This window comes from Spea bombifrons, chromosome 1 (genome assembly GCF_027358695.1).
Source record: "Spea bombifrons isolate aSpeBom1 chromosome 1, aSpeBom1.2.pri, whole genome shotgun sequence".
NCBI classification, from domain to species: Eukaryota; Metazoa; Chordata; class Amphibia; order Anura; family Pelobatidae; genus Spea; species Spea bombifrons.
Window position 1 is genome coordinate 134,826,757 of NC_071087.1, and position 22,765 is coordinate 134,849,521.

Here is a 22,765-nt window from a genome sequence, read left to right on the forward strand (position 1 = left end):
TCCGATTCGACAAAATTCAGTTCTTGTCTTTATCCAGTATATACCAGAGGGCAACTTGCAGATGAAACTGAGATTTAAACAGAATATACCTCCTACACTTTTTACCATGACTCATGTGCATGCATGTATTTGCACTGTATACTTTCAGCCTCATGCCCAATAAAGATAAAACATACATATAACATATCAAAATAACCAAATCTACATATATTTAGAACAAAACTCTATATCTATCCTACATATTTAACCGTCACATAGAATAAAAAACTATTTGATAAAATCTGTATTTGAGCAGGACCCTCTTCACCTGTTGGTTCTGTAAATTGGTATGTTATATACTACTTGTTATGTCCTGTCTACCCATTGTACAGCCCTACGGAATATGATGGCGCTATATAAAACAATATATAATAATAATCTGCTCTCCATCAACTGCCATTTAAAACATTTCCATGTGACATACAGCTAGTCATTGTTACATAGTTTACATTAAATGCTGCTTAACCCTTCAAATTCCATGGAGGAAGACATGGCAGTGCTGAAAGGGTCAGGATGGTTTTAAAAAAAAATGAAAGCGATTCGGTGACAAGGAGGCCATATGTAGTGCACCATTCTCTCTCTCAGCCACAGACATGCACAAAAAAGGGAAGGAGGACTCAGCACGTCTCTGTCCTCGTTGCCTTAAACGACCTCTGCTGCAGGTCTCTGATTACAGTATGCTGCTTTCCCCGTCCTCCTCCTCCTGGGCAGCCAGCCACGTCTGTGCAGCAGAAGCAGCCCGCCCCCTGCTCATGGCCGGGATCTCAACCAATCCCTTTACTTGTGGAGGAAAGACGGGGGAGGAGGACAAACGCAAGTAGCCGCCCTAATGCTGAGTGACGGTTCAGGTGGCCAATCCCAGTTTCGGGAAGGCTGTCCTGTGTGTGTGCAGAATGGGATCAGCAGGGATCATTCGAGGACTGTGCTATGCGCTGCTGGGGGGCTATTGTACCCCCACCCGCAGAAAAGGGGAGGGACCGTACCCCTGGAAGGGCGGGGGCCGTGCCTGGGATTGGCTAGGGGGCTCTAGCTGCCAGACAGTGGGGGACTTTGAGTTGCAGATTATTGCAGACTAAGCAGTCTGGCTTTGCAGCAGCACAAGCAGAGGCTCTGGGAAACTAGCCAGAGCCCATCAGAATTAGCTCCTTATTTCAGAATATACACGCCGAACAAAGCCCTGCCTTGGGCAGAGGGAAGGCAGGCACAGACTTTCTTGCCCCCTTTCTTCTAGGGCTGCACTTCTTCGAAGTACAGGCATTTCTCCCTAGGAGAGATCCCTGAAACAAAATGCCCCCCTTAAAGCCTCCCCTTTGCTAACTATGTAGAACTAAGGAGGGAGAGTGGAAGCAGTGAACAGGGGCGTCTGCCTGTAAGTATGAAAGCAAACCTATTCCCTTCATCACTTTGTCTCTGTGCTCTTTCCTTCCACGCTCTAAGTCCTTGCTGCAGTGTGATCTTGTGCACGGAGAGTAGAAAATGGCTTTTGCCTGCTACTAGTTGCAGAAGAGAATGACATCATCCCTGGGTACTGGGAGCTACTCATCCTGCACTCCTTTCACATTGGATCTCCAGTGTTCATGTCATTGGTGCCAAAGCTATAGCAGATCTTTCGTGATTGCAATCAGAATGGTGGGGTAAACATCACTTTATGCTTTATGTTCTTACTCGTGACATTAACAATGTTGCAACATATTTTTACTCACTTTTTATGTGAATTTTCTGCATTTTGTATATTTATTTGTATCAATATATGTACATGCAACAATGATGCATACTAAAACTGATTTAATATCAGTATATTTTATAAAAAAAAATTTATATATATATTTAAATGTACAGATATATGCATATATAATATAAAATGTGTCTATGATCAAGTACATATGTGTATGAATGTATATGAATATGATGTATATGCACAGATCCTAAGTGTATATTATTTTATACATGTTTTTAAATGTTGCTAAACATATTGAGAGTCTACTAATGCTTTAAAGACTGTTGAACATTTTTCTATTCACAAAAATTGCTGCAAGCAAGGGCTGATTTATTATTTTATCTATAATTCAAGCATAATGTAAGAATATTTTGTATAATGCCTTGATAATATCATGCCAGCATTCCCTTGGCATGTTGGCATATTTTAAAAAAAAAGATATATATACACATTTGGTATAAAATAAAAATAAAAAAAATATAAAAATAATATATACTTGGTATTTCTATTTGATGGGAATTACATCAGTTCTGGATTAAATGATGAAAGCTTGGCACAATGGCTTAGCCTGCTTTGTCTGGCACAGGCTGATGGTTTCTAGAAAGGTTATGTAATAGAGACTGGCATTTCCAAAAATATCCTACAGAGTCAAGAATGGAGTGAAATGGGGTTTTTGTTTGATCAGCCTTCTGGGGCGATACAGATATAGGTCCGGGGACACTGATATGTGCATATTTATTTAACCGTCGGTATATTTTACATGGGGATTAGTTTATACTTTGATTCATTGTGATGAATCACCGAAGGTGCACTTAAAAGTTGTGAAGGCAGCTAATAATAGACTCTGAGCTTGCAAGAATCATTTTGGCTCAGACCCAATGCATGGTAACTGTGCAATACCCATGTTTCTACTGTGTTCTGCATTAACACTTCATTTGCCAGATTGATGGCCAGTATATCATACATATTCCCTGTCATTTAAACAAAATGCATTAAACAAAATGCTGCAGATAATATTAACATGTGCAGTATATTATTCTTCAAATGTGTTTTATGTAAGTTATGTGGATTTGTTTAAATGTGTTTGCCTACATAACATACATTTTTATATTTTATTTTTTTTGCTTTTTTCCAGATTGTTCTCCTTGTGCAAATGGCCACAGAGCAGTCCCTTGACTGCTGTCAGATTGTTAAAATGGTAAGGGATGAAGCATTTTTTTGTTTCTTAAATTAGAATGGATCGCAGATGGTTCTGAAACAGCTCACATTTGTTCTAGTGAATAAATGGCTCCAGCCAGTTTGCAGTCTACTGTATGTTCTCTGGCTCCTCCTTTGTCGGATGCCGGCTGTAATGTTACAAGGGATCCTTCAGGGACAGTAGCTTGCTTCAAATGAGCACTGAGTTGAATACATTGTTGAATTCACCCTAAAGCATGAACATCAGTGCATATGGAAGAAACAATGTTTCAGCTTGTCAAGACCATCCTAAAAGAAAAGAATGAGACTATTTAGACATATTGCAGAACACACATAAAACTAGCAGAATTTTACTGTTAATCATGGTTAGGGGACTCTATGCAAAGGATCAGACTAGTGTTGTTCTATATTATTTTTTATTTATTGATGCCATCATATTCTGCAGCAACGGGATGCACATTAATGTGTGTTTGCCAAATGAATTTTGAACAGAACAGGGAAATTTTGCTTGTCCATACACAACATAAAACAGAATGCAAACTCAAAAAATTTCAAACACAACCTCCTTAGAATTTGCTACTGAAATATCGACTGATCAGATCTACATTTAGTGTGATATAGCAGACAGGTGTTCATTAGCATGATGTGCTTTATTTAAGGTCCCTCTATTTTTTTGCAATAAAGCACTCCATGTGCATGTTAGCAAATCTCCTGACCCCTTACCGCTATAATTAATCTCAGTATTGGAAGACTTTATTATCCTGCCATATGACATGAGGTTTGGAAGCTAGCTATGAATTCCTTAGACTAGTTTTTTCTTTGGGGTTCCACAAGCTGTTGGCAGCACTGCAGGCTTCTTCTAGACCCCAAATGTTATTATTCATTATTATTATTACTCTTATAGTTATCATTTAATTATATAGTGCATACAATTTATAAAGCACTTTGCATATTGGATATAGGGTATGATACTCATTGATAGAGACAGACTGATAAAGTAAAGAGGCTTTGCCTAGAAGCTTACAGCAGTGTTAATGAAATCTTCCTCATTCAGAAATCTGTACAACATTGACTTGGACAGAAAATATTTGAAATTGGTATCCAAAACACATGAATAGTGCATTTTTCAGGATCCATTTACATATGATACAGGTGGATGGATTTGACAGACATTAAAGGGACACTGCATTGCATCCTTCCAAGACAGAAAAAAACATGAAATGTAAAGGTTTTAACAGACACAGAATTTGCAGCCATGCTTCAAATGTGTCTTTCTTCCTCCATGATCTGACATTTCAGCCACTGATTGGCTGCTTTAAGCTGTCAATCAGTGGCAGGAAAGTACTTCCAGTTAAATCAATGGGAGTACTTTCCTGTCACTTATAGATAGCTTAATCAGCCAATATGTGGCAGGAAAATGTTCCCATTGAAATAAATAGGAAGACTTTACATAGACCCGCTTCGCACAGAGTTCACCAGAGCTAACACTGGATCTGACTGGAGGTGAGTACATCAGGTGGAGGGAAATGCATTCGGCTGAATGCATATTTGGGAGGGCATTTAGCTATAGGGTGGGGAAAGGGGCAAATCATATTTGAGATATTCTGCACAATCCCCTCATACATTTACAAAATAGGACACATGAAAATGTAAAGGGACCATCCAGCTATGAGATGTTTTAAAGTGCATATAATGTCTAGAGTGTCCCCTTTTATTGCTCATGGAATAAGATCTGCAAAGTGCATTGTTGGTGGGTCCAGAAGACTATCTTTGAAACCATCCAAACAGGACTTGTGAGATACCCACTGGATTTCACTGTTTTATAGGATCACTCTCCAGAATTGCAGGCCTTTTAACATGTCATTAAAGTCTTAGCTGTTGGCTAAACAAAAAACCCCTTCAAATGAATAGGCTATAAATAAGCTTTCTGATGTGGTGCTCATTATTATTGCTGTCAAATCTAATTCTCCTCCGTGGAAAGACCTGGTTGCTCAACTATGTTAAGCAAATTGTAAAGATTTTGAAATCTAGAAATCATGATGAGTGCATTCTGTACAAGAGACAGGTGTGTGCGAATATATTAAACTTTTTTAATTGCCAGGGGGGTAGAAATATGTTGTTTCACATCATATGTTACTAAAATCTACATTGAATTTGCATGCTACCGTATCCAAATACATGAATGCGTTCATTTTTAATTGTTAAAGTTAGTAAATAACATCTGTGTCTGCTTATGAGCGTTAACTAATGTATGCAAGCTCAGATTTTGAGATCCCAATGAAGTCGATGGGAGGTCATTCATTCTAAATCAGAAAAGTTTATGTATGGCTGTATCACATAAAAGTTCTATTACATAAGATAAAAAAGGAATGCAATTTTAATATGTAAAGGTAAGTTCCTACTTAAATTGTTATCTGATGACTTTCTTATAAAACCTATAAAACTAGTATAACACTGTTATTTCTACCAACCACCTGCCAGCTAAGGTAACATAATGTAAATAATTAGAGCATGTTGTAACATATTGTACCCTTTTCACTTTACAGACCTTTTTAATCATATCATCACTTTAATATATATCTTATATTGCACATTGATCTTAAAGATATGTTTCATAGCCTTTAATGATAATTTGTTTTATTGACTTATTCCATAATGCATATATTATTATAGGTATATACAATAATTTATTCTATTCAATTAGCATTAAAACATAATATTGTAATAAATAATTTCATATTAACCAGCTGCAGTTATTTTTATTTTTTTCACCCTATATCAAGGGTTGCCATTCTGTGTCCCTGAAGGCCATAATCCCACCCAATCTTTTTTTTCTAATTGGGACATAATGAAACAAAAGGAGGGTAGAATGTAAAAGTCACCTTAGCAATCAATGAAATGTTCCTGGCAACTGCCATACATTTAGTACTTTGCTCTTTATACATATGTGTTGCATTAGATTAGAGTTTCATGTATAATCATATCCGGTTCCATAGACATTCCTTGTTCCTAAAGTGTATGTTAAGCTTGAAGAGTCTCTTTTTAGCATTCTTCCAAAATTCAAGGTTCCAGACACAAAGGGTTTCAAGATCTGCTCTGAAGAGCATAGGTGCTCAGGTGCATTAGTGATAAAAACAAATCCAAGATGCTGTATGCTGCTTTCTCTATAATTGTTGGTCTCTAAACTCAGAGAAAATAAACAGAGATCTACTGATTACAGGGTCACAGCCATATGGTGTGCTGAGTGTACAGTCTGAGTGTCTCCATTCACAGTGATTTCTGCAAACCATTAGTAATCCAGTCACATAATAGCAGGGGATCGTAGCAGAAATGGGTATGCTGCCGCTCGACAGCTGTCTGCAACTCCCAGTAGCCTCAACAAGATGAAGACAATTGTTACTAGCCATATATCAGATACATCATGTATCAAGCTACATTTCCATCAAATAAGGCCTTTGTTAAGTAAGAGTATACATAATCATATCATGTGAAATAAGAATCTGTTTTATGTATGACCCATTTCAGTTTTATAAATTTACTTAATATAAATATTTACCATTCTGTTTGCCAAATAAAATATTTACATCTTGGCAATGATAAAAGATGCAGCAGAGCATGTGATCATTCTCAATGTGTAACTTGAGTAGTTTAGCAAATAGCTGTTAGCCCAACCATGTGGCAATACATGCATTATTGTTTGTTTTTTTATATAAGAAGGTCTGGATAGACAACCATGGTTAATTAAATGCACATCTTATGGAACTCAAATAGTTTACATGTATTCTAATGCGATTCTAATACTTTTATGATCTTAACATGCTCTTTTGTAAATAGTTAATGATTGTAACCATCTTCAGGTAGTGATACCTAAAACTGCACTTTTTTTGTTTTCCACTAGAGGGCGAACACAATTTGTAAGAAAAACGGGTTACTAGTATCACATTTATGCATAATCTTATTGAATCTTATTCTTATTCTGCACTACATTACAAATCTGTTTTATGGATATTTCAATAATGTTGCGTTTTTTGTTCTTAACACTGTTACTAAAACAAAACTAGATTATGTGATTTTGACAGAAAGTTTTTCACTATCGACCTTAGTTTTATTTTTTTTGTAATAAAAGGCTTTGGTAATGCAAGTAAAATGCCACAATTACACCGTAAAATATATTGACCAGCTTTGCAGAGGTATCAAGCTGTTAATGCCCTTTCAAATAAGTGAATTACACATTCTGGTACATAAATTCAAATTAATCTGCAAAACTATGAAATTATTTTATATTTTAAAACTGAAGTCTGGTGATTATAAAGCAAACTATATTTATGTTAGGAAGTGTTCTGCTGAACATTTACCTCCCAAGAGCTTCCCTCTGTTTATGTTATATTGGCTAAATTTGTTTACTGAGTCTGGTAGGGGCAGAAAATCTCCCAGTTACACATACAATATGTGAAGACATATCTTAATATTCACATGGAAATTATTGTTAACCCTTCTAGCATACACAGCAGAGCAGAATAATTGTTGTTATAATATACCTGCGTAATATCAAGTCTACATATTTATTGCATGTGTTAATACTAGAATCACACTGTGCTTTTTACTTTGAAAATATTACTTATGGTTTCTTATGCTTCTCTCTTCAGGTCTCTCGGCCAAGTTTAACAATCTGCAGTAGTTGGGACCCTTATGAAACCAAACTGAGAGATGGGAGATTTCCTGAGGTAAAACTCGTAACTAGTGCGTATAGTTTAATGGTCATTATCATCCAAATAACATAATGCATTTAAAAGGACACGTGTGCCCCATTTATCATCTTTAAGCAGTATTCTCATCTAATAATAATTACACCTTTTGGCACTTATAATAGAGTTTCTGCTTAGCGTTGCCTAAGAGAGAGCCAAAAGGAAAGAAAAAACGCAATTGAAATGGAAAATACCTTTTTTTTCTTCCATCCTACAATATATTTCTCTGTATCACACTTTTATCCAATTATATCTCCTTATATAGGTGATGCTAACCTAAAACATTAGACAATGTGTTTGGCTTTCCACCAGTTTCTTAATTAATTTGTCCCAATTTAAATAAGTTCGTTGACTGGTGCACAACACATAAGAATGGCCTTTTTGGTAGCAATGGTTCCAGGACTACTACTAAAAGTGACACTATCAATAATGAATGTCTTACTGTTAAAAGTCGTAAAGTATTGTACCCAGCCTCAACATGGTTATTGTTGGTTATATTGCTACAACTTTATCTGTGATACCACATATATGGTCCAGCTCATTTTTAGTTCCAGGCAAACATCAAATGCACAGTTACAGGTTAATGGATGATGGTGTTAAATGTATGATAGCTAGTACAATTAGGTTTCTCCCCTATTTAAGTGCATGGAGGGATTTATCAAAAACACCTCTATGGATTTGCTCAGTGTCCTTGGCCCCAGCTACCAGCCTGACTGGAGATGATATATCTCCTGCTCAGAAGTGCGCATGTGGGTTTTATTCATCAGCAGCCAACTCCAGTGCTGTCTTGAGCAACAGTTCCTGGAAGTCTGAGTCCCCTGCACACATGCTCAGAAATGGTTCCTATTGATTTTCAATGGGAGCTCTTTCCTGCCAGTGATTGGCTTCTTTAAGTAGCAAAAACAAGCATGAATAGCGAAGGGGGCAGTACATTGAAGCTCTGAAATAGCGAAGGGGGCAGTACATTGAAGCTCTGAAATAGCGAAGGGGGCAGTACATTGAAGCTCTGAAACTTCTTTAGAAGGTACGTGCCCCTTTTAAATGAATGTATATTAGTAAGCACTTTAATATGCATTCATGTATGGGAAGGCTGATTGGGACCGTCTACTGTTTCTTTAAGTTTATAAAAAAATGTTCTACTGTTAAATTCCATTTAAGTTTTGTTCCCAGAGTTTGGTTGGGAGATGACTCATTTTGGCTTACACATATTTGGCATATATTCTGGCAAATAAGCAAAACGAAAAGTGACTAAACAAAGCAGAATGTTTAATATTTTTTTTCCATTAGTGGTCTGAGCTGTTTTGCTAACCATACTGTGTTACTTTATATTTTTGGAATCAACTAACGTGGAACTGAAGCTTTGGATTTGTTTCAAGGATAAATCCTAATATACTGTGAATGCTTTTCTGAGTAATCTACCACTACATATAATACTTTATATGTTTCAGAACTGTCTTTCATAGTATTCCAAATGCCATGGATTGTAACTCTTCAGTTGTTCACCCGTCCCATTGATCGGTGGAGCATCCTGTTATTTGAATGCTAATGGTTGTAGTCAGTAGAATTGGATATGCTAAAGAAAAGGAGGCATTTCTAGTCCTCAAGGGCCATAATAAGGACGGAGTTTATGCGCATTACTTGCTTTAAACAAGCATGTCAATTAAAGCAATATGCATAAAATCAACTATAAATATCAAAGTCCAGAAGCCAGAGAGCAACGCCAATCAGTATTTTATAAAGAACTCCATGTTCAACGCTATGGAACTTTTTCTTCATTGGATCTCAAGGGATCATTCTGGCTTTCAAAATTTGTTAAACATTTCTTATTATAAAAACAGACAAGTGTATTCTAGTATTAATTTAGTTTTAGCATTGTCAGCGCTAGGTTTAGTTCTTTAAAAGAATAAAGTCTTCCGTTTCTATGGTAGCATCCTGTTCGTGCCTTCTTTTGTGTCATATGATAAGTGTGCCTTAAATCATTGGTGGTTTTATGGAGGTTTGCTATGACATTTAATTCCAGATGGCTCAGATATTACTTTCTTCTATCCATTCTGCCAGTCACTGTGACTTTTGAGAATACATTATACATCAGTAGTCTCGCTGCCATTGCAGGTACACAAAATATAGGCAATATTTCTATTATATATCAACCTCAGAACAAAATCAGACCTACTCAGGTTTGTGTGAATTATATCACTGCTGACCAACAAATTTGTCAACCAAACAATTTGCTTGCTTATAATTTATTTTAAAGTTAATTAAAAGGTGCAGGCACTACCAAATAAATACTATCACTTATTAAAAGGACATTTAAGCATATTAAATAATTCCACAATTCAAGTGAATTTTGAAAAGCATATTTTATGATGGATGCATAGTACATCAATTAGGAATATCAAACTGCATACTGTTCCTGAGATGTAAACAAAAATCTACTTAAACACGCAAAGTCTGTGTAATAATTGGTAAACTGGCTAAAAAGAAAAGAGGCACACTATTTTAATATTAATTGCAAAACCCATTATTTGTCTGAAACAGGCTTTTCACAGAACGTTTACTTGTAACAAGAAGAAAGTATAATAAACACACATTTCCTTTTTCCTGACCTATGTTTATGGTAGACAATTAACACCAAAGCACATGGAGATCATCATAATGGTGGACCGGGGGTGGCGCAGAAAAAAATAAAACCGGATAGGATAGTCATATGTTTCTTTATCAAGTCAAATAAATGAAATATTGGCTTTATACATGCTGGTGTTTGTGGGCACTTGGCTGAGTAGTATATAGGACCCAATAATTATGATTTGCCATCTTGTGTTCCAGTATGGATGTCAATAAAACCTGGTGTGCTAGTGGTCCACAAAATGTAGCGTGTGATCCCCAGGATTTCCAAACATGCAAGCAGCTTTATAAAACTGTGAAATCAGCGTCAAATATGACACAGAAACCTGACAATGTGCACACTTATCAGTTGATTCTGAGATCTTTAGGTTGTACTTTAATACATATATATTTACTTTTAGTAGTTTTCACGGCTTTTACAGCTTGCATCTTCCTGTAGGTTTTCATGTTTTTACATAAAAACTGAAAAGCATTTTCTCTTTTTTTTTTTAATAGTGTACCCATCTAAAATAAAAATAACATCTATATGATCTGACTTTTAGAACATTTGCTAAACAGTTTAACAAAAAAACCCCACAGCATTTGATACATTATTTTGATTAATATGAAAAAATGACCGTTCCACTTTAAGCACCATATTTTTTTTAAAAAAAACTTCAAATAAAAATGGCTTTTACAGTGGGTTACACATCCCATTGCGTTGTGAGCATTGTGGCCGAGTTTCAAATCCCTAAGCTTTTTAACAGCTGAGAGGAACTGCTCAGAATGCGTTGGGAACTTTTCTCACATTGCATTGTGTGTGCCAAGTGAATGAGTTCCTCCCTCCCATCCACGACACTTATGCCCAACATAAAAAGAGAAAGAAAATATGACTTAATGGATTATTTTTTGATCAAGAGGCTGTTCCGTTGACTTGAAAAGCTTTAATTAGAAATACATACTTGTGTGTTCTGTATCTCTCGATTATAAATCTCTAAACACAAAGCATTAAAACCAATGTCGTCAGGATTCTGATGGCACGGCTCTGTGTCCAAAATACTCTGCATCGATAATTTGTGAATTGTCATTCGAAGAATAAGTTGCATAATGTTTTTTTTTTTTTTTTTTAAAGAACCCTGCAGTGTTTGCTCTAATTTTAATGATAGAAATCATAATCCCTGCTATAACGTGGTGAAGTTGTTATATTAAGTCCATTTGATGCATGTATTACTCAGCAAAGATATAATGGGCAACATCTGCTGGGTGTGCACTTCCCTCCCTTTGTAACTATATATTTACCCTTACTCACCTATGCAAGAGCTATCGTTAGTATCTGGGTGCTATTCCTTGTTATTGCCTTGTCCCGAGCCCTGCAACGGTTGCCTGTTCCTAACCTTGACCAAGAGTTATGTCATCCTGTCCCCATTGGATCCTAAACTGTGTACCAGACCTCTGCTTGGCCTTGACCATCGTTCCTGCCTTATCCCTTTGTAGTGATGGCTCAAGTCCTGTCTGCCGTGATTCTTCCTTGTTCTTCTGCACTACATTAATGCTGTTTCTGTGCCATGTATGGCCTATCGGGGGATACCAGCTCTGCATTGCAGATCCTTATCCTGGCGCCTATACCTGGTGATAGATATATGTTTGTCCTGGGCAGTAATTCTAAAAATACCCAGGCTTCATACAAATACACACATCAAATCCCCTGTCCTCAGGCAGGCCTTGAAAGCATATGTCCGAAAACATATGGCATTGCTACATGACTTCATTTGAAGAATCCACCACATCAGTAGGCTTCTGGGAAATCTTTGGGGGATCAGTGTTCGTCATTGAAATACTACTTAGATATCTGTGTAAAGCATATGGAGTCTCCTACACATGTTCTTTTTCATCTTCCCTGTTAATACATTTTAATAAAACATAATTCTGATGTTTTTTTATAAACATTTGAATGTTATGGATTATAAGGTTTTTATACACTGCCAAAAGAACTCAACATTAAGAATAATTATTAATGTTTACAATTTTTCCATTTTATTTTTAGGGCTATCTCCCATTCTCTAAAGAGGTCAGCAGTAAGGAGAACAGTGAGACGGATACATCCCTGACTAAAGAAAATGGCTACGGACATCATGTCACTGAAATTAATTACCTCTTCCCTTTTTAATCATATCGCTTCCATGTGTAGTGCATTTTTGTTTATGGTTCTTGATACAGTCACAATGTCATATATTGGGATACGTTCCTGTTTAAATCATCGTGTGTAAGAATCTCTGGGACTCTGAGCCTTGCTTTAGAGAATTTCAATGGACAAAGCATTACATAAATCATTTTAACAGTCTAGGTAAGGTAAATATCTTCACACTGTGAATCCATGTTTACACACAGTACAGGTGGGCCTTGTGGCCTGTTTCTACCACAGCAATGTCTTCCTCAGCTCAAACACCCCAGTTCACAAATACACCGGTAAGACTTACTCTTTTCCGCTAATACAATGTCAATACCGTATCCTCGCAGAGGCTAAGAGTCCCCCTCTTATTATGTATTCCTTTCACTTAGATGTAGCATACCTGTTAGTTTCTTTTTATTCATTGTCTGTATATCTCTATATTTTATCCATGTACACTTTTAATGTATAGAAATAGTTGTTTGAAATACATTGTTTCCTTGTGGTAAGTGACAGAGAAGCTGCCACGGGATATGAGACACTGATGAATGGTGCTATTTTGGACTTTTAAACATGCTCCTTGGCAAGGTAGCTCTGATGGGAGTTTTTTTTTTCTTTCATGTTCTAAGAAGGTGTTGGTATTTTTTTTTCCTGATTGTTGTTCTTTAGGCGGGACTGATTTTATACTTTTGTCTTTAGTGTGGCTTTTTAAATATAGTCTTCTAGGGGTAAATAACTAACTAAGCAGTGACAAAAGTTGTTTTTTTTTCCCCCCCAAGTTCCTTTTAATTATTCTGGGTAGATTCACCAACAAAAATGTTATAGTGGGAGCAAACACAAAAATGTAATTTAGCTAAATATTTTAGATATGTCGGATTTGTATATTAGAGAAAAATAGCAATAACGTTTCACTGTGTAGGAAACTCCACTTTGTTTTTTTTAGAAGGCACTTATGTTAAAAAGTGAGGGAGGGTAGGTTTCTAAATGTCCTGTGTTTATGGCAGTTATTACTTTTAAGAGCGAGGCAGCTGGTAATATTTTTAAGATGGGGAAATTGATAGAAAACACTGATAATTTCTAAGTGTTACACTTTTATTCTTGCTCTCAGTGACAAAACCAACTAATAACCTACTCACGAAATGCTGTTGTGTTAGACACAATCTGGAAGCCCACCTTAACTTTTTTGTTTCGTATACCTACTTTTTTAGCTCTTCCTTCACAGTGCAGACTATGCTCTGAACTGACTTAGCTTTTGACTGTTAAATACAAGTGCATGCTTTGCTTCCTCCTTTTTTTCTTTTATTTCCTGTTTTTGAGTGTCATATTGTATAATTAGAAGCTATCGACTGTGCTGTATATAATAGAGCAATTAATCAGTATTATGCAGTTGTGGAATTTATGTATGGTTGCAATTGTGTATTGATAAAAAGGCAAGCTTTTGTAATAATGTGATCTTTAATGATGCACTACACGTACCCAATGTATTTTAACTATTTTAGTAGAATTTGGTCAATAAATATGCAAGCTCTAACCATTTTAAACTGTGGTTAACTGTGTTTTTGTGATTTTTTTTTGTTAAGATTGTATACAAATTACCTATTGTTTATGTGTGCCATAGTTCTCAATGGGCTGGTTAGGGAGATCCTATGAAACCGTTCAGTTACACCGCAGAGGTCTGGGCAGACTTCCATAGTATCATTTCCATTGGAAGTAACGTGGTGCACCATGATATGACATCATATCTCTGCTTGTTAGAAGAAGACCTAGTAGAGAAGGAGGTCCTCTGCAGCTCAGCATGGCCATAAACATGTTTATATATGTGTGTGTATTTACTTTTTGGTCGGATATTTTTCTTATAATTCTATATATTTTAACTGTACAGTGTGTAAAAAGAACACAAAACAAACAAACAAAAAAAAACACCATAGCTTTCTGTTCAACTCTTAATACTTGGTAACTTGGGGTTTGCATTGTTGATTTAGCAGCATATGTGGAAAACTGGCCAGATGGTTCCATTACTCTTATGGTGTTGAATAGCACATGTCACACATATATATGACACTGGACTTTTGTATATATATACATATACATACATATATGCACATAGGAGTGATTGTATAGTTGTTCTTATGAAGCATACATAAATCCTTGCAATTTACATACACAGATTGCTAATATAATGAGATATAGAATAAATCATGCAAGTTCATAGTAAAATGTCCATATACTGCCTTTTTCACATCACCTAAAACAATTAGGAATCAATGCCTCTATTCATGCTACATTTTAATTTAGTGGAACTCTTGCATATTGAACAGAGAATACAGTTCTATTGCAAGGCCATTTGAAATATTCCTTGTACAGCTTGAAACAAACTCTTCCCTGTGAATGAAGCAATGACAGAGGTGGAGTTACAGCAAAGTTGTTGAAGGGAAGGAAGTTGAGGTGTAGGGCTGGCTAGCATCAAGTAGAGAGGTGCGAGCGAAGGAGGAAGTTCAGATGAGTATATTATTACATAAATATATGTTGTGGTATCCCTATATTGAGACATTTATTTGTAGTGATCGCCTAACACTTACCTATAAACCCAATGATCCTTTCATCACCACATGAAATATGCCAAAATGTACTTGTATACTGCAATACAGAAAGAGCCTGTGTTTCAGCTGGTCAAGGTCCTATCACATATACATCTAAGAAATTATCATCTTTGGGATCTTCTCACAAAAAGGATAGTTTGAACCCTTTGACTCCATATCTACCCTGCTGCAGACCTTTGCAGGTCTGGTAAAAAAAAAAAACCATTTCGTCTCCTTTTACTAAACCAGTGCCTTATTCATTTAACTATTTTAACATTTATACCTAAACACTGCAATTTAGAAATCTAGGTAGGCTATACCTACTGCTCCTTGATGATCTATTTTTTTATCCACCCAGACATAGAAATAAATTAAGATATATCTCCCTGCAGTAAACCCACGCTGTTTCTAAACTGATCCACTTTACCGATGGAAACCAAAAAAGGATTACATCCAAGTATGGTGTTTTTATCTCTTTTCTGTAGTTCTCTACTGATCTTAATAATAAACTGTTTCTAGCTATACCATCATAACCAAAACTCCAGGGCTATACTTGTAAATACAAGAAATGGAAGACTGTCCTACAGAATCAGATAGCTGCCACTTGATTGAAGTTCAAGGAAAATCACTAACTAGCACTAGTGGGTCTCTTATGACTGTTTGCTCATCACAATGGGACCGACCCTAATTAGAGCGTGTTGGTGTATCATGCCTATCTACAACAATGGTTTGTAACTTTTCAGAACAAAGGTTTGCATAAGTATTTAAAAACTAAGTATAAGACAACTGTTTCCATTTAATCGGTTATTTCCAAGAGGATTTCACAGCATGTGGGTTTGCAAGAAAGCTTTATATGTGTATGTAAGGGGGGTTTGTGAGACAGATGAATAATAAGTTGAAAGTGACTTTTATTCAGCATTGTAAAACAGACACAAGTGTACTGTGCCCAGATGTTATGCATATAAAAAAACATAAAACTATGTTTGAAGATACTGGTCATTACTAGAACAATACATCACATTTTCATTCAATAGAACGTTCCCAAACTGGAAGATGCCACCTGGAAAGCATCAAATGACCTAATATGCACCATCTGTACATCTGTATATGTGTAGAGAGCTGCTTATATGTGGATCAAAAACTATAACCTATGTACAACAAAGCCAATAATACAAAGAAAAAAGCATTGGCTTCTTCAATGTCTGACTCATGTCAGGTATAGATGGGTTAGTATTAACAGCAGGCTCCATTTTTCCAATTGTAAAGTCATAAATATCTTCTAAGTTTGGTCGATGTTAAGTGACTGCTAATAACATCTTCCACTGCCAACCCAAATAGAGTTATGCTGGCTGGCTGTCTGGCTGTGTGTTACCTCCACATACCATCTATGTGTCTATTTCTAAATGGCAAAAGTGCCAATATTAAACAAATATATATCCTGCTTCATTAGCTTCTCCGTAAACATAACAAATGCTTTAAAGGGTGCATATGATGCTGGAGTGTCATTTGCCAAATTCACCAAATGAGAAGTTTGTTCCTACTAGGAAGATGAGCCAGATAACACTTTGGTTATCAATATCACTTTAGCAGCTGGAGTGAAAACTTAATAATGCAAACATGTCACATAAACATACAAGTTCTATGTGGTTTATTAACCCCTTAATGACAAAGCCCGTACATGTACGGGCTCAAAATGCATTGTTTTAAATCGGTTTAGGGACCGCCCATTGTCATTAAGGTGTTATTGCCATCTGGAAATAACAGGTCCAGTTACATTTTTGCCTATTAACATTCATGATATCAAGCAAAGTGCTATGGCAACCAAGAGAAAGTACAGTTTGACAAATAACTGAATAATTTCTGTTATCTGACATATCCACTGCCTTCCCTTTCAAATAATCTACATGAATTTGTAACCTGTGCATACTCAATAAACTTAAAGATAGTCATCGCTGATAGGCAAGTGTTATTCGTGCCTGGGACTTAGTCCTTCAAAGCACTCTCTCCTGCTCGTTATATGTTTAGGGGTAGCACTCAAGAAACCTGAAAGGGGCAGGGGCGAGTGGGATCAGCACAGGGAGTGGGCCAAGGTACTGGGTAGGGTTAAACACTGCTCCCCCATCTGGAGCATAAACACACAGAACTGGAAATCCAGTGCCTCTGGACAAAATCTGGAGTGTTCCAAGACATGCCGTAATGTCACCAACCTAATAAACTGTCCAGGCCCAGACTACATTTCCCTAGTTACTACAGGCACCTCACTAAAATATTTTGTGTTTTAGGGCAAAGGTTTGGGGATAAAAAAAACAATAATATGGAAACAATAAGGACATGCTGTAAATGGGGCAGGGCACAGATGAAGTGGCTTGGGCTACTCTCGCTCTCTTCCTCTCTTAAATCCTTTAGTACACCTAAAAAGTTTCTATTACTAAATGACTGCTTAAATGTTCAGTTTAGTAGAGAGAAGGGAACAGAGACAAGAGACAGAATGGAGGGAACGGAGAGATGAAAAACGAGAGAGAAAAAGAAAGATGAGAGAGGAGAGACATAGGTAGGAGGATAAACAGAAAAGAGAGGGAGAATGGCGATAAAAGGAAAGTATAGGAGAGAGAATATATAAAGCATAGAAAGGAAAGAAGAGTGAAAGTAGGCAGAAAGGAAGGAAAGGAGAGAAGACAAAAGCAATGGGATATAAAGATAAGCAAACAAAAGGGGTAGTAAAATGAAAGCATAGAGAAAGAAAACCCATTAATGTGTGATGACATATGAACCCCGAGCAGCTGCATCAGAAAATAAAATATATATTACACCTTAAAAAGAAAAAATAACTGTTCACACTGTTAATGATCCAGAAATTGTCAGTCACCCTTAAATTTCCACAGAATCTGCTTTGACAGTCCTTTGGGTCACCTTCCTCCCTTACCTTCTGAAACATTTACTGTCTGTCAGCTATCCAATCTCCCACACACACCCTGAATGACATCCTTCTTTCCACATGGAATCCAGAGCCCTGCCAAGTGCTGCAATCATCTGGTTTCCCAGTCCCCGCTCTGTGAAATGTACACTAACATGGCTAATGACTCTTTAGTTGTATATTTAAAGTGATAAACTGTTACCTGGGACTGATCAAATGGTCCAAACTGAATTTGGACCATTTGGTCCAAGAATTGAATAAGCTTCAGTTAGTTTAGCAAGCGTGGGGGAAGCCCTGTGTCAGCATTAGCCAACACCCACAATCAATAGAATAGCTGGACACAAATGCCAGACAAAGGTTCCAGGAGAACTTCACATTAATAACTATGCAACAGGTCTTTTTATACTCTCCAGATAAGGTGGTGGAGACGCATGCCTCTCTGAGTGGACCAGAGTCCACAATCCAGCAAGTGTTGTACGCAAATACTATGCAAATACTATGCCAGTGATACTACGTCCATGTGCCAAGAACCAAATAAAGCAAGGAAACATAAGAAAGAACATCAAAGAAAACAGCTGCATGAGCACTAAAGAGCCACAGAAAACAGAACTTCCATCAAATTATTAAATGGTGATGATGATGATGCTCTTGTCATGTAAATAGTCTGCCTTATAAGAAGTCTGCCTCTGACAAACCATATAAACAGTTACACTCTAAGCAATAACAAAAGTCACGGTGGGTAAAGGTGATGGAAAACCCTTCTACTCCATATATATATATATATATATATATATATATATATATATATATATATAAATATATATACCTCACAGCAATACATATACATGTTGTGTAAACATGTGCCTCTAAAAGAAAAAAAGGAGAAGCGTAAAACCAGATTCTGGCTTAAGTACTAACGCTGTTGTTTACAAAGGGAGGATATAATCCAGCATTTTGAAGTGGTCTTATCACCATAACAGCCCTGCTGACTGGAGCATTCAAGTGGTTTCTATGGTGATGAGCCCACTAAATTGCTACAAAAAATATTGTCGGAAAATAGGATTTAACTAAATATAAGGCGCATTCTAACTGTGGAAAAATATTAAAGTATTTAAGCTAACCTATTTTTATTGTATTATCACACTGATTAAATTATATGTTTATATCTGTAACATGTATATCTATTATTTTGGGGGGAAACTACTGAAGCGAGGATAATTATATACTTATGTTTTCGTTTCTGAGTTACTTTTATACACTAGTGGGTCAGCAAACCTAAAATTTATGTGAACCAGCAGAATTTAATTGTATCCCATGTGAAATGTGATCTTCAATGGAAAACAACTGGATTCACTTAGATTATTGGAAAATGTGACTCTGTTGGAGGCTAATAGCAAAAAGCATTGGTCCACATTTTTTAAAATAAAAATTAGTAGCTTTTGTGTCACAGACCATAAAATATACCATGGAACCTTTTGGCAGGTAAGCCAAGCAGTTTCAACACTGTAACATGCCTGTCAAGCCCTTTTAATATAGGTGGCTCTATAATTTTATTAAGCTATTACTTTCCATGCCTCCTCCTCAGACAGCCATTCTGGGATTTACAGTTCAATCCAGAGACCTAGTGCAACCAAATTGAATTTCACAGAATCATACTGTTTTGCCTATAGACCAGGGTGACCAGAATGTAAATCTGCAAAGTCAATGACTCTCAGTCATTTGGATCTATTGAAATTGAGATTGACAGTTCCCTAGATGTTTGATCAATATTTCTGTAAACGAAACATAACTTATCTATAAGAGGTACTTTGATAAAACGGAATCAGGATATGAGATATAATGGAGCAGGGATGTATAAAATACAGGCCAAATGGGGGGGGGAGCACAGCGCGAGGGGTGAAGACAGTGCCGACTAAGGTTGGGATACCTTTATCCCCAACTGCTTTTGCGTAATAATGAAGACAGATTCATAGAGAAAGATACGTTTCTGCAACTCTCTTTCTCCACCAATCTGCCTGTATTATTCTGGCTCCTTGGAGTACTTACACAAACATTCTTGCAATTGGTGGAGAGGGTGTGCCTGAATCTCTGTGGAAGTGCTCTGAAAGGCTTTGTTCACGGATGAAGAAAGAAGACACAGGGAGAAGCAGACGAAAAAGACAGAATAAAGAAAACAGAGGAACAAGAAGAGGCTAGAGAAGAAGTGGAGGTGCTTGAAAAGAGACAGGGATGGGGAAGCGGTTGGCGTAGAAAGAGTGGCATGGCTCTGGATGGACTTATTTCATGCAGGCTGCGCCTTGATGTCCGCTGCGCTGCATTTGGCCCATGGGCCGCACGTTGGACGGCCCTGCTATATAATGATAGGAGTAATGCTGAAATATCATCTGTGTTTGGCTTGCTATATCATGATAGATGTCATGATGTACCACCTTCTGTGTCTGGCATGCTATGATAGGAGCCATGCTGTACCACTGTCTGTGTCTGGCTCACTATACAATGATAGGAGTCGTGTTGTATATTTTCCTTTGCACATGAACACCCTCCCATATTCCTTTAGCTCACCTTCCCCTCTCCTGCAATACTTTTACAAGTGTGGCTGGTCCATGCCTAACAATTATACTTTTACCTCTTGTATAATATACCCTAACTCCCTCTAGATTATAAGCTCGTTTGAGCTGGGCCCTCCTCGCCTGGGCCCTCCTCGTCAAATTGTTATGTTATATACTACTTGTTATGTCCTGTTTACCCATTGCACAGCGCTATGGAATATGATGGCACTATTTAAAACAAATAATAATAATAACAATGAAAAATGAGTGTGGCCCACACACATACATTTTTGATGAAGTCAAAAAGAGCTATTTTACTACTACCGAAGAGTAGCCTAGCTTCAGTGGAATTCTGTAAGAGGCATTGCTGACAACAAGAGCCAGAAAATAACCCTTGCAACCCTGGTTCCCGTTCTTGACTGACTTGTTTGCCTTAATGGCATACAAAAAATTAGATGAAAAAAGAAGTAGGGAAAAAAAGTAATTAGAACTTGAGTTATAAACATTGAATGAGCAGTTAGAAGGATTAAATCCTTAGTGTACCAGATACGTATATCTCAAAATGTTTACCATGTATGTTTTATGTGGTGGCATTCTACATGCTCTATACTGTATATATATATAAAACTGTATTGTAGTAGAGACACCTTGGAAACCTTGCATGTCTAGGTTAAGCTAAAATGCAAGAATGGACCTACTGGTGGAACTAATAATAATAATTCTTTCACTTATGCAAATTACTTAACTATTTTACAAGGTGCGCTTCACATATAACAATAAATAGGGGTATTTACTGGTTTCTACAATGACTGCTAAATATGTTGAACCCTACACCAGAAAAGCTCTTTAGGAATATATCCAATAGCACCTGAATACAGTGTATACCAAAGAAAGTCAACCCACTTGATAAAACTGTTAACCTTTTGCTGATTTTAAGTGAACCAAGGTTAAACATTTCTTCGTGAAGCATCCATATTCATTGATTTTATCATGTAAAACTGTTATGTTTAGATGAAGATTTCAGTGTAGAACCAATTTTTTTCTCTAAGAGCACTGCTCAGAATCAGAAATCAGTCTACAGTGACACCACGTTTTATGTAACTACAATGACCTAGAATGAATCCTGGCAGGTCACCATACTTGGCATTTGTATCATTCTTCCAAACAGGATGAAATATTATTCATGCGTATTATTCAACCTCGTCCTGCTTGATAATGTTAACAGAGGAATGCCAGATATAACTTGCCATTATCATAGCTGTGTCTGTTAAATAGACATTTTTAATTTGCTCCTTTGGAAGCCAAAACAATTTGCAATTAATTGATATTTTCAGTATAAACAGACTGGTGTTTATTAGTATAATATATTTCTTCTTTCAGTATTCTAATGCATTTTACATGGTAAATAGCTTAGTATTAATTTGTGTTGGTTTGAAATGTTGCAAGGTTAAAGGGGTAATATGTGGTTCTGAGATATAAAAAATAACAGTTATGTCCTTGTTCATCTGAGATATATGTGAATAGCTGCCTGATATTTTCCTTCCAATTAAGTGTGTTTTCCCATCTACTTTGCTTGATTGATAAGTAATAATGTTTTATCTTACCAAGTTGTCAGTAGTACCCTCACTCTCTCCTCTGCGAGCCCTCTAGCTCGGTCTCGGTGCTGAGCAGGGAGACTCACCGCAGGACTGCTGAAAGGTAAGTATGGGGGGGGGGGAGAGGAAGGGTAGATAATGGGGAGGCGGCAGGGAGAGGAAGGGTAGATAATGGGGGGGGGGCGGCAGGGAGAGGAAGGGTAGATAAACTTCGCCCCAGGCGGCATTTTGTCTTGGGCCGGCCCTGAGAGTGGTACATAATATTGGAACAGCACCTTTATCACACAAGCTATTGTGTGATAAAGTCCTTGTGGAATGGTACCTTTAAAAAGATCCTTTGCATTTACTAAGACTACATTGTGCAATTTGGTGCACTTAATATGTTTAGCAACATGCACTCATATGTATTGGAAATCCACCTTGTATGTATCTTGGGGTCTATAGCTAGTTTAATAAATGTATTTATTGGTGGTGTGTAGGATGTCTCTTCATCTTGAGGGTATAAATGCAGATTTAACTGTAAATAATTTAGCTGTAAATGTGACTGGAGACTTCAATAGCATCAAACAATATTTATATGCAAATAAATATGGTATATGGAGTCTTTAGCTATAAGTGTCTGTAAGAGTTTGTTTACCCTATTGAAAAGTCCATTTGAG

The 22,765-nt window shown here is 36.8% G+C and overlaps 1 protein-coding gene across 3 annotated transcripts; it reads left to right on the forward strand.

Annotated features, from left to right (window-relative positions):
• Positions 1-1,095: 1,095 nt before the first annotated feature.
• Positions 1,096-14,015, forward strand: LOC128504270 (neuronal regeneration-related protein-like). 3 transcript variants are annotated; one of them, XM_053474316.1, is made up of 4 exons: positions 1,096-1,408; positions 2,892-2,954; positions 7,600-7,677; positions 12,347-14,015. In XM_053474316.1, exons 2-4 carry the CDS (start codon positions 2,910-2,912, stop codon positions 12,467-12,469), a joined length of 246 nt encoding a protein of 81 aa, XP_053330291.1. In that variant the 5' UTR covers positions 1,096-1,408; positions 2,892-2,909; the 3' UTR covers positions 12,470-14,015. The 3 variants fall into 3 exon arrangements, with proteins under 3 accessions (XP_053330291.1, XP_053330284.1, XP_053330296.1); XM_053474309.1 differs by lacking the exon at positions 1,096-1,408 and adding an exon at positions 1,438-1,668; XM_053474321.1 differs by lacking the exon at positions 1,096-1,408 and adding an exon at positions 1,478-1,673.
• The last annotated feature ends 8,750 nt before the right edge of the window (positions 14,016-22,765 follow it).

What these genes read in the sequence shown, in the direction of transcription:
- LOC128504270 (XM_053474309.1), top strand. Translation starts at nt 1,549, where the DNA reads ATGACATCATCCCTGGGTACTGGGAGCTACTCATCCTGCACTCCTTTC. An exon ending in TCGTGATTGCAATCAGAATG is followed by an intron (nt 1,669 to 2,891) that starts GTGGGGTAAACA and finishes GCTTTTTTCCAG; the next exon opens with ATTGTTCTCCTTGTGCAAAT. An exon ending in GCTGTCAGATTGTTAAAATG is followed by an intron (nt 2,955 to 7,599) that starts GTAAGGGATGAA and finishes TTCTCTCTTCAG; the next exon opens with GTCTCTCGGCCAAGTTTAAC.